The sequence below is a fragment of the Salmo salar genome, chromosome 27 (genome assembly GCF_965601325.2).
Source record: "Salmo salar chromosome 27, fSalSal1, whole genome shotgun sequence".
NCBI lineage: Eukaryota > Metazoa > Chordata > Actinopteri > Salmoniformes > Salmonidae > Salmo > Salmo salar.
The window spans coordinates 22,575,849-22,592,988 of NC_138317.1; the positions used below are offsets into that span (position 1 = coordinate 22,575,849).

General features: G+C 40.4%; 1 protein-coding gene across 2 annotated transcripts; it reads right to left on the reverse strand.

The window, feature by feature from the left end:
* Positions 1–419: 419 nt before the first annotated feature.
* Positions 420–16,797, reverse strand: LOC106588661 (protein lin-28 homolog A). 2 transcript variants are annotated; one of them, XM_014177860.3, is made up of 4 exons: positions 16,316–16,797; positions 14,826–15,001; positions 9,180–9,358; positions 420–5,436 (listed from the first exon to the last, which is right to left on the reverse strand). In XM_014177860.3, the coding sequence occupies exons 1-4, from the start codon at positions 16,323–16,325 to the stop codon at positions 5,214–5,216; spliced, it is 588 nt and encodes a 195-aa protein (XP_014033335.1). In that variant the 5' UTR covers positions 16,326–16,797; the 3' UTR covers positions 420–5,213. The 2 variants fall into 2 exon arrangements, with proteins under 2 accessions (XP_014033335.1, XP_014033336.1); XM_014177861.3 differs by lacking the exon at positions 16,316–16,797 and adding an exon at positions 15,746–16,174.
* Between the last annotated feature and the right edge of the window lie 343 nt (positions 16,798–17,140).

Sequence of the window (17,140 nt, forward strand, 5' to 3'; positions counted from 1 at the left end):
TTATCTCAAGCATAATTTTATATAGTAGGCAGTATCAATAAAGAAGTAGATTATGTATTATATCTTAATCAAAACGGTTTGCAGAAAATGTAACTCCTCTATCACAGTACCTGTTTGGAACATGCTCTTAAAGGGACAGCACCATGGACAGACAGCACCATGATGTACAAGAAGAGATGTGCACAATGTTGCAACAAAGTAATCATAAATCGGTTATTATAAACATTGTCTCTTGAAAAGTTGTTTTGTTACTTGGTAAAACAACTTTAAAGTCTCTAGGCACTAGACTACCAACCCATTAATCAAATATAGGCCCAGCATTGCATCACATGTTCAGTGTGTCAGAAACTGCAGCCTATGTTAAAGAATAACAAAAATATGATGTGACGTAGGGCTAAAAAGAGACCCACCGCTGTGTATCATATTGATATATTTTTATTAACAGGCTAGTCAATGATGCATGTGTCAACACTACTATGTCTGGTTCGCAACTCAGTTTGTAATACAGCTTGGTACATGATTTGTCAAAGTGAGCTATAGGCCTACTGTACCACATTCTGTGGTTGGTGATAACAGTCAACATAGCTACATTCTTTGGTCTAATAAACAGCAAAGCAGAGAAATCAAGTAACACACAATATGAGGACTATTGTTTGTTTTGTGCGTCATACAGTGCTTTCAGAAAGTATTCTTACCCATTGACTTATTCACATTTTGAGTTACAGTCTGAATTCAAAATTTCTTAAATATTTTTTAATATTCTCACCCATCTACACACAATACCCCATAATGACAAAGTGAAAACATGGTTTTAGAATTTCTTTGCAAATGTATCAATTACAGCTGTGATTCTTTCTGGTTAAGTCTCTTAAGAGCTTTGCACACCTGGATTGTGCAATATTTGCAAATTATAATTTGAAAAATTCTTCAAGCTCTGACAAATTGGTTGTTTTCATTGCTAGACAGCCATTTTCGAGTCTTGCCATAGAATTTCAAGACAATTTAAGTCCAAACTGTAACTAAGCCACTCAAGAACATTCAATGTTGTCTTGATAAGCAACTCCAGTGTATATTTGGCCTTGTGTTTTAGGTTTTTGTCCTGCTGAAAGATACATTTTTCTCCCAGTGTCTGAACCAGGTTTTCCTCTAGGATTATGCCTGTGCTTAGCTCTATTCCGTTTCTTTTTATCCCCCAAAAAACTCCCTAGTCATTGCAGATGACAAGCATACCCATAACATGATGTAGCCACCACCATGCTTAAAAATATTAAGAGTGGGACACAGTGATGGGTTGGATTTGCCCCAAACAAAATGCTTTGTATTCAGGAATAAAAGTTAATTTCTTTGCCACATTCTTTGCAGTTTTACTTTAGTGCCTTAATGCAAACAGGATGCATGTTTTGGAATATTTCTATTCTGTACAGGCTTCCTTCTTCTCACTCTGTCATTTAGGTTAGTATTGTGGAGTAACTACAATGTTGTTGATCCATCCTCAGTTTTCTCCTATTACAGCCATTAAACCTTGTAACTGTCTCCGGAAACTTAGTTAGGAAGGGCGCCTGTATCTTTTTAGAGACTGAGTGTATTGATACACCATCCAAAGTGTAATTAATAACTTCAGCATGCTCAAAGGGATATTCAATGTCTGTTTTTTTTACTAATCTACCAATAGCAGCTATTCTTTGCGAGTCATTAGAAAACCTTCCTGGTCTTTGTGTTTGAATCTGTGTTTTAAATTCACTGCGCAACTGAGGGACCTTAAAGATAATTGTATGTGTGGGGTACAGAGATGAGGTAGTCATTCAAAAATCATGTTAAACACTATTATTGCACACAGAGTCAAGGCAACTTATCATGTGACTTGTTAAGCACATTTGTACTCCTGAACTTATTTATGCTTTCCATAAGAAAGGGTTTGAATACTTATTGACTCAATACATTTCAGCTTTTGATTTCTAATTAAATTCTAAACATTTCTAAAAACATAATTCCACTTTGACATTATGGGGTATTTTGTGTAGGCCAGTAATACAAAATCAAAATTTAATCCACTGTAAATTCAGGCTGTAACACAAAATGCTGAAAAAGTCAACGGGTGTGAATATTTCTGAAGGCACTGTGTATTACCTCTATGCATTGAATACTGACATATAGGCCTAATTGAGATAGTGACAAGAAAGAATAGATGAGGGAAAAGAGGTGGGTATTAATTTTGTGAGGAATGATTCAGAATATTTTTTAACCATACTTTCAACTCATATAAGAAAGAAACATATGCAAAAGCATAACTTACACAAACTCATTACAATGTATCAAAAGATCAGTGGCAGATTTGTCACAAAATTCAACAAATGTGTTTCTGACAGTAAATACTGGTATTTTTCCCACAGCCTATGCTGAATATGTTTATATTTGATGCTTTGGTATTTAAGTAGGCCTAGTGTCACACGTCTGCAGAAACACAACAGAGATATCAGAGGTTTATTGAGGCTGCTTGAAGTTGTTAGGGCGTTTGCCTGTCCTGGTAAGTATAGATAAGGTGATTTGTTCAAGAGGCGCTGTTGTCACCTACATGCAGAGTAATATACCCCTCCTGCCTTGAGTTCAGTATTATCATGTTATACATACACAAAATAATATCAATGCAGAGAATAATTCAAAAATGTCTGTGATGTATTGGTGCAGACAATGCTTAATCACAAAAAATAAAAGCAGTAAACAATCATTCAACATTATTTCTGTGGGAGGTAGAACACATCGCATTGCAAACTGAAACAAATAAATCATTCACATAAAATAAATCATTCAAAAAAATCTCACAAAATTCGTGGACAAATTCATCTTGATTAAAAAAAACTCTGTCATTGTCCATTTTCAAAAACATCCTGAGGTAGACTTGTATAGATTCTTGACAAGGCATTTCTGTCTTGTTCTCATATAGTAAGAACATTGTAATATAAAAAACACGACCCACTCTAAATAAAATAAAAAGATTAAACCCATTGTCTGGACTTTACAGCCTAAATAAATTAAGGGATAAAATACTAGGCTCAAACCCATATGACTGTATGATATCAAATGGCAAATGTCATTACCCATCAACACAAGCTCTTGAAAGGTCATAGACAAGGTCATTTATTTTTCTTGAACCCCCACACCGGCCCATTTATTCCCTCAGGGCGTCCATTATTAACCGTATAATGATCATTTTGCCCAAAAACCCAAGTTAGACAGGCCCACTGGGCTAAAAATGGACCGGCCAGTCTAACCCTGGTCATCAAAATGCTTTGTCTACAAAGGCGCACATTCTGTAGTTCCTACATGGAGAGGCGAGTCTATTCTAACTACTGACTGACTACCATGCAAAGTAAACACGGGACTAAACAACATTATATTAATATTGTGACGAAGCTGTATATTTACAATAACCACTGAAAGTGGGGAGGTAGATGTTTTGGTGCTTCAGACTGGTCTTGTGCCACTTCCAGAGAGAGACCGGAGAAGTAACTTAGGAACTAAGGAAATATCATTATTCTCTAATACCTACGCTGTCTTACAACTTGATCACCAATTAAATCAGAAAAAGAGAGCAAAACTAGGATATAACATTAAATACAGCTAGCTGTACTACTGTAACGTCTTAGCAACGCGTAAATAGTGCATTGCCCTTTTGGCTCTTTTGGCAATCAATGTTCTGCATGGGTTTTCCGGCAACCCAGCCTATTGGCTATAGGTACACACATAAAACACTTTACCCCTCCTTCCAAAGTAGCTCCTCTTTAAAGGGGTTTCCCTGAGTTCAACATGAGGATTTCAGAGAAACTAAACCCTAGCTACAATCATAAGGATCAATGAGCAATTAAGTATCTTTAAGAAATGCCCATACTCCTACACATGATTAGTGCAGAGTATTGTTGCAATGGTTTACGCACGTATTACGAAGTCAACTGAAAATGAAGCCCCGAAATACGACCATGAAGCTCTAAAGAGCCAACAACCAAAGCCAGTTTCAGTTTATACAGAAATGAGCTAGACATTGTAATACTGGAACAATTTAGAGGTTTAGAGAATTAAGACAATGAATAAATAATAAATATAAAAAAGATAACAATATCTATATCCATTTAAGCGGTGTGAAGTATTCCAGCCACCTCTGTAAAAGAGGAATGAAGACTACACTTAGAACCATCTTATTCAACACTTGAGTCCCTTTATCATTGCACTCGATCATGAAAATATGTCCTTGAAGAAAAAACACTCAGCTCCATCCAAGAAAGCAAATTTTTTTTCTAAATAGTTTCCAAGTACAACGAGACAATGATAAACAGGTAATGTACTGGGCAGGGTATGAGAACACCCCTAATATGTAGAATATGTTAGAAAGCCATGTCTACAGCCATAGTAAAAGCTATGGGACAGACAGAAAGACACAGTCTGTCATACAATCAACGCTGGTCTAGCAATTAGCCTTGAGTCAAAGCTTTGTAAAATGCATGGGAGGAGGCAACATCCAATCACCCATGAGACAAATGGCCAGGCTATGGCACTTATGACAAGCTGTATTGTACACAGTCCTATCGGCAACCATGGTGTACCAACATTCATACAGCAGAAAGGGTTAAAACATTCACTTGGCCGAAGAAATGCACAATGACTTATAATGCCCAAAGAAGATTTCAATAAGCAGAAAGACACACTCCTTTTTGACCAAGAAACAATCTATTTCTGTACATTCACTTGGATGATTGTATTTTCTTTACATTTTTCTAACAAAAGCTTTTGGGGAAAACACTCACGATCATCTCCAGTAAAATCAACGTAGGCTAGCTCTGATTTAGCTGCAGCAGGGAAAATAAAATGATCAGTGCACATAGGTACAGTGGTAAAAACTGACAATGCAAGGCTTATTGCAGTTTGTAAACACAGTGAGTTTTGATTGTTTCAGTGTGAAGCTAAGACACTTCTTTATCTAATGCAGAAACAATACCTTCATAGACAAAAAAAGGAATTACTTAAAAGTATTTGAGTTGCAAAGAAGGTGGATAGATGTGTCTCTCTGTGCATTAAAACACAGAGCTAACTCTCAATCTCAACTACCGCATCAACAAAAGTAAAATTTTCTTGCTGTTCGTTCGATAAATAAAGACAGCCTGATGTAGTTCCAACAGCAGCATTACAATGAAACCTTGTGATTGGCTGAATCCTTGAATGGATCAATCAGAGCTCTCCCTGGGGAGTAAGGGGGCGTGGCTCTGCTCCTCTTTCTCATCCCTCAATGATGATGCTATTCCCTGAGAGCCAGGGGAGGACTGCTGTGCTTTGATTGGACAGTTGGCCACCATGTGGCTGATGCTCTGGCAGAAATGGCACTTCTTGGGCTGAGGAGGTAGCTGGCATTCTTTGGCATGGTGGTCAGGTCCTCCACAGTTGTAGCATCTAGAACACAATGGGAGAAGGGGACTCGCGCTAATACAATGATTTCAGACAGTTAACACATTCTTCCACCAGAGGGCAGTGTTCTCCCACATATAGTTTCAGATTCTTGAATTTCCTCAGATCTCATCTATGATAAGATTAAGTAAATCTTGAAAAAGTATCAGCATTATTAGTATGACTTCCTCTTATGTATGCACAGTTTATTTACTCCATACTGTGTGTGATCATTTTAGGAGGTGTATAGTGCATTAAAACCAATGCCTCAACACATACATTTCACACAATCTCAAATCAGTAGATGTTGTGAGTATAGTAACAATGGGGAATTTTGGGATTGCATTAACTCCAATGCAGATGGAGCATCAGAGCCTCCCCAAGCTTACTACCACTTCCCTCCTTCTTCTGTCCTCTGCCCTTTGCATCCCAACCCCCTACCATGCACACATACACACACCCTCTCATCTCCTAGGATGCCGTTGATTATTGATCAGTGTGGGCACCAGGGTGGGAGAGGAGAGCAGAGGGGGCTCTTTGTTTCAATACTGCACCCTGACCTCTAACCCCTGACCCCTAGCCTTTTCTCTCTGGATCTGCCTTTCCCCCACCTCATTTACACAACACACCCCACTGTTGCCATGGCTGCCATGACCTATGACCTCTCTCAGGGCACCTACATCTGGTATCAATTAAATGGATCCTTTTCCCTTTTCTGCATCCCCTGTTCCCACTTTCATGTTTGGGAGTCAGTGAGTTTAAATGGATAGGATCCTTTTCCCTTTTTACTTCTGCATCCCACTGTTATGTTTGTGAGTCGGCGAGAGAGACAGAGACAGTGTTAGATACACTCACATCTATGTGGTGTTTGAGGTCATAAGACTCAATAGGCTAATAAAAAGCATAGCTGGAGCACACCCAGAGAAAATTATTTTGTGTGGAGGTGCTGACTAACGGCGAATGAACTGCAAGCTATAAAAATAAATAAAGAGAGTCGCACAGTCTATATATGTATATGTATATATACACTACCATTCAAAAGTTTTGGGTCACTTAGAAATGTCCTTGTTTTTGAAAGAAAAGCTCATTTTTTGTCCATGAAAATAACATAAAATTGATCAGAAATAAAGTGTAGACATTGTTAATATTGTAAATGACTATTGAAACAGGAAACAGCTGATTTATTATGGAATATCTACATAGGCATACAGAGGCCCATTATCAGCAACCATCACTCCTGTGTTCCAATGGCACGTTGTGTTAGCTAATCCAAGTTTAGCATTTTAAAAGGGTAATTGATCATTAGAAAACACTTTTGCAATTATGTTAGCACAGTTGAAACTGTTGTTCTGATTAAAGAAGCAATAAAACTGACCTTCTTTAGACTAGTTGAGTATCTGATCTGATCTGATTCAACGCTGTGTACTACTCCCTTCACAGAACAGCGCAAACTGTCTCTAACCAGAATAGAAAGAGGAGTGGGAGGCCCCGGTGCACAACTGAGCAAGAGGACAAGTACATTAGAGTGTCTAGTTTGAGAAACAGACGGCTCACAAGTCCTCAACTGGCAGCTTTATTAAATAGTACCCGCAGAACACCAATCGCAATGTCAACAGTGAAGAAGCGACTCCGGGATGCTGGCCTTCTAGGCAGAGTTCCTCTGTCCAGTGTCTGTGTTCTTTTGCCCATCTTAATCTTTTCTTTTTATTGGACTGTCTGATATATGGCTTTTTCTTGGCAACTCCGCACAAGAATAGAACAAGAATAGACTGACAAGTTTCAGAAGAAAGTTATTTGTTTCTAGCCATTTTGAGCCTGTAATCAAACCCACAAATGCTGATGCTCCAGAAACTCAACTAGACTAAAGAAGGCCAGTTTTATTGCTTCTTTATGTTTGAGCTTTCCTACATGGAACAACAGATAGTCCCCCCAACAAAAATCTAAAGGAAGTTCATTCTGAAGTGTCTGTCCTATATCTGATAGATGAAAGATCAGGAACCATTTTTTTATACATGTATTTAACCCCATATTTTTGACACTAAACAGTCTCCATATATACTGTACTTCCATTCATTTTTTCAACTGGTACCCGGGGATCTTCAGACCAGTCGTGTGAGGCCTGTGGCGTCCTAGAGCAAAACAACCGACATGTATGTGTTCCTGTTCGAGCCTCACCTTTCCACGGAGGGGTCATATTAGTGTGTAGCCCAAACTGTTCGGAAGCTAAAGACAGAAGTTGGCAAATCGGCTGTACCGACTTCAGACGAGTCCCAAGACGCCATCATGTTCGTGAGAGGCTCATCTTTCCATAGAGGGGTCATAATAGTTTGTAGGCCAAACCGTTCGGACGCTACAGACGATTTTGTGAGAAGACCTGTTTTCAGGATGTCTCATAGTCTGACAAACACCGCTCTAGCTCTGTCAACTTTCACCGCAGATGAGGAAGTGTTACATAGGCGGATGTGGTGGATTGAGTTGCATCCAATGCAAAAAAAACAGATATCTCTAGTTTAAACGAATGGATTTCTGTAGGGATTTATTTATTATGCTAATTCAATTTTCACGGGGACCCGGACATCGACCTTAGGGGCTTTTAATAAGCCTACATGTCCCAATTTATTTTTACTACAATTTGCATTTATCCTTGACACTTAGCCACAGCCACAATGATGTTTACAACGTTTACAGAGGAAATAAATAAAGGTAGGCTAAATCCAACGATGTAAAGGAACAATACAAATGTAGGGAAGAACACTAAATTGGTAATTAAATATAGGCCAGAGGAGGCTGTTAGGAGGAGCTATAGGAGGATGGGCTCATTGTAATGGCTGGAATGGACTCAATGGAACTGAGTCAAACATGTGATTTCCGTTTGTTTGATGTGTTTGATACCATTCCATTCATTCCATTCCAGCCATTACAATGAGCCGGTCCTCCAATAGCTCCTCTACCAGCCTCCACTGATATAAGCTATACATGGTTAATACTTACCATCCCTACTGATAGTGACTAATAATAACTTAGGCTTTAGCCTACTAATTGAAGGAAACAAGAAAAGTCGGGGCATACTGTATGATTAAACCGTTCGAGAGAGGACAAAGGTTACATTTTGCGTGACTCTTTGCCTTTTTATTGAATCCCTGCAGGCTAAATTACAGTGTATGGAGAATGCTGTTATTTATAATACAAAAAATATTGATGCTTTTTATACTTGGCACAGGCAGGTACGCTTGACCTTACTCATGGTTTCCTCACCTGTAAAGGTGGTGGAATTATTCATCAGAATCTGTAGACACACCTCCGCCACATTTATTTTATCTCCACCCCAAACGCATACCTCGCTGGCGCTGGTATTTCCCCCATGCTTAAATTTAAGGTCAGAATATGCGTAGAGAGAAAAATGCATAAAAAGGGAATAAAGTTGAGTTTATGCTGGCGTAACTAGGTCCTGAATTTCCACCAAAGAGGATAAATAAATCTGTTTGATGTCACACTATTGTGGCTAAAACGGTAAACTTGCCAACTTTCATGATGATGACACCAGATATTTTCAACACCCTCAAATGATTTGTTAACAACCATGCCACAGATGAACTTGTTGTTAATATTGCGGCGATCTTCATAGTTAATACTATAAGCAGAGTGTTACAGTGTTTCCATATCATGGAATAATTTTGAGTAAGTGGGGATGTTAAGTGATGCATGGTTAGGCTATGTGCCATTTAAAGATATTGATTGAACTGTCTCACCTGTCCCCCTTGGAGCGTCGTTTCTGTTGCCCCTTAGGTGTCTTCTCACAGCCCACACACTGTGCTCCCCCTGGCCCCGTCACCGTGACAGACTCCAGGCCTTTAGACGACTTCTTGAAGGTAAACTCCACCGCCTCGCCCTCCTTCAGGCTACGGAAGCCCTCCATGTGCAGCTTGCTCTGTGTAGGTTGAGAGGTGGAACAGGTGGTTAGGGATAAGGGTTAGAAAACTGTTCTAAGGCTAGAAGTCCTCCATGTCCAGCTTGCTTTGTGTAGGGTAGAAGGAGCATGAGTGTGGTCCGCGGAATAGTTTAGAACGGCATGAGAACTGTTCTAGGTGAGGGTAGAGCGGAAGCTTTACCCTGTGAGGGAATGGGGAATGAGTAGTCAGAGTTGGAGAAAGGTTATTTGGCCAGGGAACTGTTGAGAAGATATGAAAATGGTTCTAAGCCTGTGAAGAACTGTGGAGAATAGTTCTAAGGCCAGATAGGATGCCCTTCCTGTGTCTACAAGGGTGCATTTGTTCCCCAGCCCAATTCCCAGCCTGGTCAGGAAGCAGAGACAAAAAGACTTTAAATGAATTTTACTCTGCCATTGTTTGTGCATATAGCTGGTCCCCTTCACATGTTGTCTTCTGGTGTGCTTACAGCTAAGAGCTGTTCCTTAATTGGGATCCTACATGCATACATTAACGTTCTGCATAGGTTTTAATACATCAATGGAAACATCTAGGCACTCTCGCGCTCTCTCAGGGGCCAACCCCCTCAGCCAATCCAGATTCCAGTCCCATTGACAGCCCTGTTAAAACAACAATAACTGCTTGCTCACTACACCCTTCCCACTTCAGAATGTGTGTGTGTTCGTTTGTGTTCGTGTGTGTGTGTGTGTGTGTGTGTGTGTGTGTGTGTGTGTGTGTGTGTGTGTGTGTGTGTGTGTGTGTGTGTGTGTGTGTGTGTCTGAGTGGACAGTGTTACCCCCTCCCCCAAGCTAGTCACAGCATTCCAAGCTCCAACCTCCCCCTCCCCTTCCTCTCCACCACCACACAGAACAGCCAATAGACTCTCCAAAAGAACTTCATCTGGTCAAGTCCCAGACTGACCACTGCTAAGGATGCTGGGAAATGAAAGGAGGTGGGGAAAGGTGTGCATTCTTGGGATAGCTGCCCAAAAGGCACATAAATAATGGTTTCCTTGCCATTGTCAACCTTAGTCCAGGGGCTCTGGAAAAAAGAAGCTTGGATTTCGTAGCCACCTAGTTCTTTCTTCCTCATGTGCTTTGTCAAGCTGCCTGAACAGCGGTAGGTATGACACTAATTTGATACCGTTGAGCTCAAGGTGAAGAATCATGCCTTGTTCAAGACCTTCCAGAGACACAAAAAGGAACCCTGATCTGTTTCCCCAACCTGGTTAATATTATTCTTTACGTACATGTTTTTCAGCGGCAGGGACTGGGAGACTAGTCAGGTTTGAGGCAAAGATGAACGAAGCAAAGTACAGAGAGATCCTTGATGAAAACCTGTTCCAGAGGACCTCAGGACCTCAGACTGGGGCGAAGGTTCACCTTCCAACAGGACATCGACCCTAAGCACACAGCCAAGACAACGCAGGAGTGGCTTCGCGACAAGTCTCTGAATGTCCTTGAGTGGCCCAACCAGTGCTCGGACTTGAACCCGTTGGATCATCTCTGGAGAGACCTGAAAATAGTTGTGCAACAATGCTCCCCATCCAACCTGACAGAGCTTGAGAGGATCTGCAGAGAAGAATGGGAGAAACTCCCCAAATACAGGTGTGCCAAGCTTGTAGCGCCATACCCAAGAATATACCCATTTCATCTGGTATATATTAATTTGTGGATGTTCATCAGCCATTTCGTATGATATGTTACGAATTACAATTCGTATGATATGTTACAAGTTTGCAAAACGTACAACATGTTGTGATTTTCCAAAAGTACAATATTTTAAGAATTTGCTAAATGTATGATATGCTAAGAAGTCCAATTTGTTGTGGCTAATGTTAGCTAGCTGGCTAATGTTAGCTGGATAAGAGGTTACGGTTAGGGTTAGGAGTTAGGTTAAAGGGTAAAGGTTAGGGAAAGGATTAACTAAAAGAGTTAAGGTTAGGGGAAGGTTTAGCTAACACGCTAAGTAGTTGCAAAGTAACTAAAAGGTAGTAAGTAGTTGAAAAGTTGCTAATTAGCTAAAATGCTAAAGTTGTCCATGATGAAATTTGAAAAAGCAACCTTTGAGTTGCTAGACGTTGGGATGTATAACCTTAAACCCTAACCTAGCTAATGTTAGCCAGCTTGCAAATGTTAGCATTAGCCACAACAAATTGGAATTCATGACGTATCATACGTTTTGCAAATTCGTAAGGTATTGTGTGTTTTGCAAATTCATAACATAACATATGCTGGACATCCACAAAATAATATATACCATACATATCATACTAAATGGAGTGTCTCGGATTTACATAAAGAATAATACGTAATGCTCTGTTTTTGCCTTAATTAACCTTCTGCCTTCTGTAACCATACCAAAAGTAACATATTGTCTTAATTTCAGTGTCCAGAATTTACATTTACTATGTTACGTCTATTCTATGATACTGGGCTGGTTTCCCAGACTATACTATACTCATAGAATTTTTTTTAAAGCCAATCTTAAAATGTTGTGGAGCAGAATTTTATGATGATGGTGAGAGGACTGTGATGTGGAGGGTCAGTTTATGGCCCTTGCATACCATCAGTCTTAACCCAGACTGTGAGGTCTCTTCTGGGGGGTTTGAAGTGATAATGGTGGGAAAGGAATCCAGGTCATGATGGCCTGACAACCTTTAGCATTCCTTCCCCGTCAGGAGGTGAACGGGCCGGAACTATCCCCTGACCCCCCTGACCTCTCCTCCTTCAATCACCCCCACCCCAACTCTCCCTCCCTTGACTGCTTTCTTGTGAATGAATACAGCTCTCAAGCTCTCTCTTTCTCTGTCCGTTTCTGTCAATCTCATTCTCTCTCACACACAAATACACAATATTATCCACACACTCACACACTCATAATAACCCAACACACACACACTCATAACCCCCCCCCCCCCCCCCCCCCCGCCCCCCACACACACGCGCACGCACACACACACACACACACACACACACACACACACACACACACACACACACACACACACACACACACACACACACACACACACACACACACACACACACACACACACACACACACACACACACAACCTCCCCACCACCCACTCTTCATTCACAGATAGTACAAGTTCACAGTACAAGATCACAGCCAGCAGGACTTCCTCTCTGTTACGTTGACAATAGCAGCCATTGTCCAGCAGCTCCTACAGGCCTGTATGAGGGCAGAGGTGGATTAGGGGACCGGTAATTTGGGTGTTTGATAACCTTTTTATGGGTGAATCACTCGTTTTTCTTCCTTTGATTAAGCAGTTTACAGGAACATGGAACAGAGAAATTTGAGGAGAGGACTTTGGTCTTTAGCCCCTAGGTTTACAGAGGGTGGAGGGCTGGTGGTGGATGGCTGGGGAGGGTGGATGGGTTGGGGCTACGGGCAGAGGGGCTGGGAGGGAGTCAGGGTATGTCTAGTCTGGGGTGGGTGGGCTGCCACATGAGATGCCAACTCCCCTTATGTTTGAAGGACTTTATAACAGGAAGCAGGGTTCGATGGGGACCGAGAGGAATGAGCCTTGTTATCTCTGCTTAGACTAACCCCTGTCTCTCTGTCTACTCTTTTTTAAGTCCAATTGCTAATATTACCACTTTCGGACCAAATCCCTATTGTAAATCAATCTCCTCTGTTTAGCATATTTTAAATGTTATGCCCAAACTTTACTATGAAGTCCCTCAGACCTCTACCTTAACTCAGGAAGGACGGTGGAGAAGACAGCCTCGGACATTATGGTACTCATAACTCTCTCTCTCTACCGCACTTGCTGTCTCTAACTCTGAATGTTCGGCTGTGAAAAGCCAACTGACATTTACTCCTGAGGTGCTGACCTGTTGCACCCTCTACAACCACTGTGATTATCATTATTTGACCCTGCTGGTCATCTATGAACGTTTGAACATCTTGGCCCTGTACTGTTATAATCTCCACCCGGCACAGCCAGAAGAGGACTGGCCACCCCTCAGAGCCTGGTTCCTCTCTAGGTTTCTTCCTAGGTTCCTACCTTTCTAGGGAGTTTTTCCTAGCCACCGTGCTTCTACATCTGCATTGCTTGCTGTTTGGGGTTTTAGGCTGGGTTTCTGTATAGCACTTTGTGACATCGGCTAATGTAAAAAGGGCTTTATAAATACATTTGATTAATTGATTGATTCTCAGGCATGTTGATAATCTCCAGGTTAATTTGACAAAACAACGCTGGAGTCATTAGGTGGTCTTTTAGGATGCTTAGCATTCCATTCCATTTGAAAAAAACTAGACTTCCCCTCCGATTTTACTAACTTGGTTTTACATGACTCCTAATTCCGACATTTTACATAACACTTATTCCCCAACATTTACTGTCATTCGTTATCTGCCTTTGTAAAACTTTAAAAGATTGTGAGGTAAAAATGTGCCAATATATTTTTAATATTGAACCCATCCTTTTGTATTTCAAAACCAATATTCACATTCAATTCATTATATTTTCTGGTAGGTTTATTAAAACACCAAATACAAACAATCTATTATTATGAAAATGTTCTATTTTTGTCTGTAAATGTTTCATTCATTAGCTAGTTTTAGGGCAATATGAAAATCAATTTCCCTAAAGGCTACCATTACCCTGCTTGCAACACCTAATCTGAAGCCTAATCAGATGTAACAACTGATCAATTAATCAAGCACTTTTGTTCTTGGCTGGCTTATATCTTAGTTTAGAGAGGTTATTTTACATGTCACTTCTTGACAACAACATTAACTTTCTCATGCAAGCTACAAAGATGATGGGCCTCTGATTCCAGTTCTAGCATTGATGGCATATCATCTGAACATAAGATAAATAAAATATTGTTTTTAGTTTTAAAGCTACTTGACTTTATTTATCATGCTTGTTTCGATTTGGTACTATTAGCTACATAATAAGTTTTAACTGAGTAATAAACAAATGTAGGCCTAATAAGAGTTTTTCAGCCTGTAAGAATAAGATTATAAACCACATGCACTGCTGAGAAATAGGCCTACCTATTTTAGTCAATTCTAAAACGAGAATCAGCTGACAATTTCAAGACAATGTTGTCAAATGTTTAAAAGAGATAAAAATTCCTGTTGCCTCTTGCCCAACATATAAGCTATGAAAACATACAAACTATAAATTCGTTTTGGATGAGTACAGCAAAGGGGTTTTCAAGCACTATAAACAATGATTGATAGGCCTATATAATTGCATGATCGATAAATTCAAATGCCTAAAAACGCAAGATCAAGGCAGATAAATAATAATGTCCTACCTTAACGAAAACATCACAAAAGTGGGATATTTCCATTGTTGATAAATAAGACATGCACTCGCACAAAAACGCGCCAATAGAACCATTCGGACCTGTTTGGAGCTCGAGACAGGCCTTAACGAACATCCACACCACACTCTTCGAGTCCTAGTCCCACAGCAGACCTCACCTGATGAACGAATACATCGACAGTCTCCTCGAGCGGTGTCCCATCTCGGTTGGTCATCGACAGGAACCCGAAACCCATCCGGACGTTGAACCATTTACACACGCCGCTGCCACGAGACGAACCCAGATCCTCCTCTGAGCCCGTGGCTTCCTCCTCTCCGGTCTTTGCACAGCCCCCTTTCGAGATAAAATAATGTCACTCAGTCAGTTTAGAAAATATAGATGTTTGAAATATGGCCTGTCTTGTCAACAATTGTGGCAGGAAAACGAGTTGCGGAGGCTCTTACTCGGGTGTTTTTCAGCGTCAGTTCTTTGGTTCGACATGAAGGCATTTAATGGGTTGCGTAATGGTAAAGAGCTCGAGAGCAGCGCAGCAAGCTAGGAACACATGGGTGTAAACAATGCTATTCGAAACAATGTCGATATATTATCCATAGGAATACACTTTTTTTTAAAGCTAGTATATTAGACGGACTCTTTTTCAAGTTGTTTTCAAATGGAAACAATACGCTAATGGTGATAATAATAATAGGTTTAATCATACGAGCCTAATTATACATAATAATACGGTAATAATGATGCATTCTTATAAATAATAATATGCGTAATAAATATAAGCTAATCGAAATGATATCGTCAAAATGTATCATTTGAATAAACATACACGTTTTAAATGTATCTATCATTATAATAGTATAGCTTCTAACTTGTTGATTTTACACGATACATGCCTAAATAATTCCTAAGCACGTAAGAGATTGACTCTGATAATGTAGCCTAATAAAAGTTTGCATTTTCTTTCCATGAGGAGCAACGATTACCGAGAACACAATATCTTTGAATATTTGAAGAAAAAAATATAGAAAATATTAAACTTGAAGATTCAGTTACCAATGAAAAGTATAAAGCAAAATGCATCACCTATAGTCATAATTTATCCCAAATTGTCAGCGCAAGCACTGAAAACCATTCTTCCATGAAAAGAGATTGTAGGTCCCAAATCGAAGAAAAAATCATTACAACAACATTCTCAGGCAAAAGTGTGCTGTTGCTTTCGGAGAATGTTCCTAATCTAAACACTAATGACCGATCTACCTGTAAACTGCTGTTCGGAAAAAGAGACCATCCCTTTCCCGGGTATATTTTAATCCAGGGTTACCGTGTCCTCCTCTCCCCAGTCCCCCTGCCCTGCCCTGTCCACCTTCAACCCTCCTCCACTCTACACAACAACACTTTCCCGAATACAGTTTAACAAAGGCGCAGAAGAGGAACAGAACAGCAATGGAAACAAACAAAGAGGGTTGGAGATACTTTCGCCCTGACAACCAGTGGTGTAGAACTGCTGGGAAGCATTTCTCAAAAGAATCCCCAAATCTGAAAGACAATACAAGGAAACCCAACCCGCCCTCTTTTTGTCTCTTCTCATAAAGAGATCTTTCCATCGAATCCCCCCAAAGATCTTCAAAGAACCTGTGGAAGCATTGCCTGTACCTTCTGCCATGGTTTGGGGGGTTCCTGGGCCTCCTACAACTCCAGAAGAATCAGGCAATAAACTCTGGTTGTATCGTCAACATCCGTGCACGTTTTTCGGTAATCCCTCTTTGGAAAATAGTGTATTTTCCTTCTCCTGCTCTCTTGCACAATATGGAAGGGAGCCCCCTCTGACCCTCCTATACCTCTAATATTAACCCCCACTTTTTCGATCCAGTCCACCACGTGATGCTCAATTGCAATCTTCTGGCTGATAAATTAGACATTCCACGGTGATAGGGCCCAAATTCGCCGAGCGACCAATCAGCGGTGAGGACCACCTAGATGTTAGCAGCGGGGCCTTGGGGGACTCACACCCCGTGCGACCCCCTCCACTTCCGGGACAGGAGAGAGCCACAACCCCCACAGTGCCTGGAGCATTTGAATATGCGGATAGTCAGTCACTCAGGTGCATGGTTTCATGGAAACCATTGAAGTTAAACCTTGCCCTTCCACATTCCACACCACGTTTGATGTTAAAACCAAGGACATCTAAATCTAGCAGCATAAATCAACCTATAGCTGTGTTCTGTTTCTGTTTGTTGCATTCACACGTGAACACACTAAAAAAGTCACATTAAAATACATCTATAAACCAAAGAATAGGTTAATATCAGGAAAATACATTTAGCAGTGAGCAGGAAAAAAATAGAAGACCTTATTAAAGTAGCTGATCTTGTAGAAATGTCCAGAATAGTCAGGCTACATGCATTCCGCTTTGTCATTTCGTTTGAAACAATTTTCAGCTAACATATTTTGCTATTGTTATACGTGTTTAGGATTACT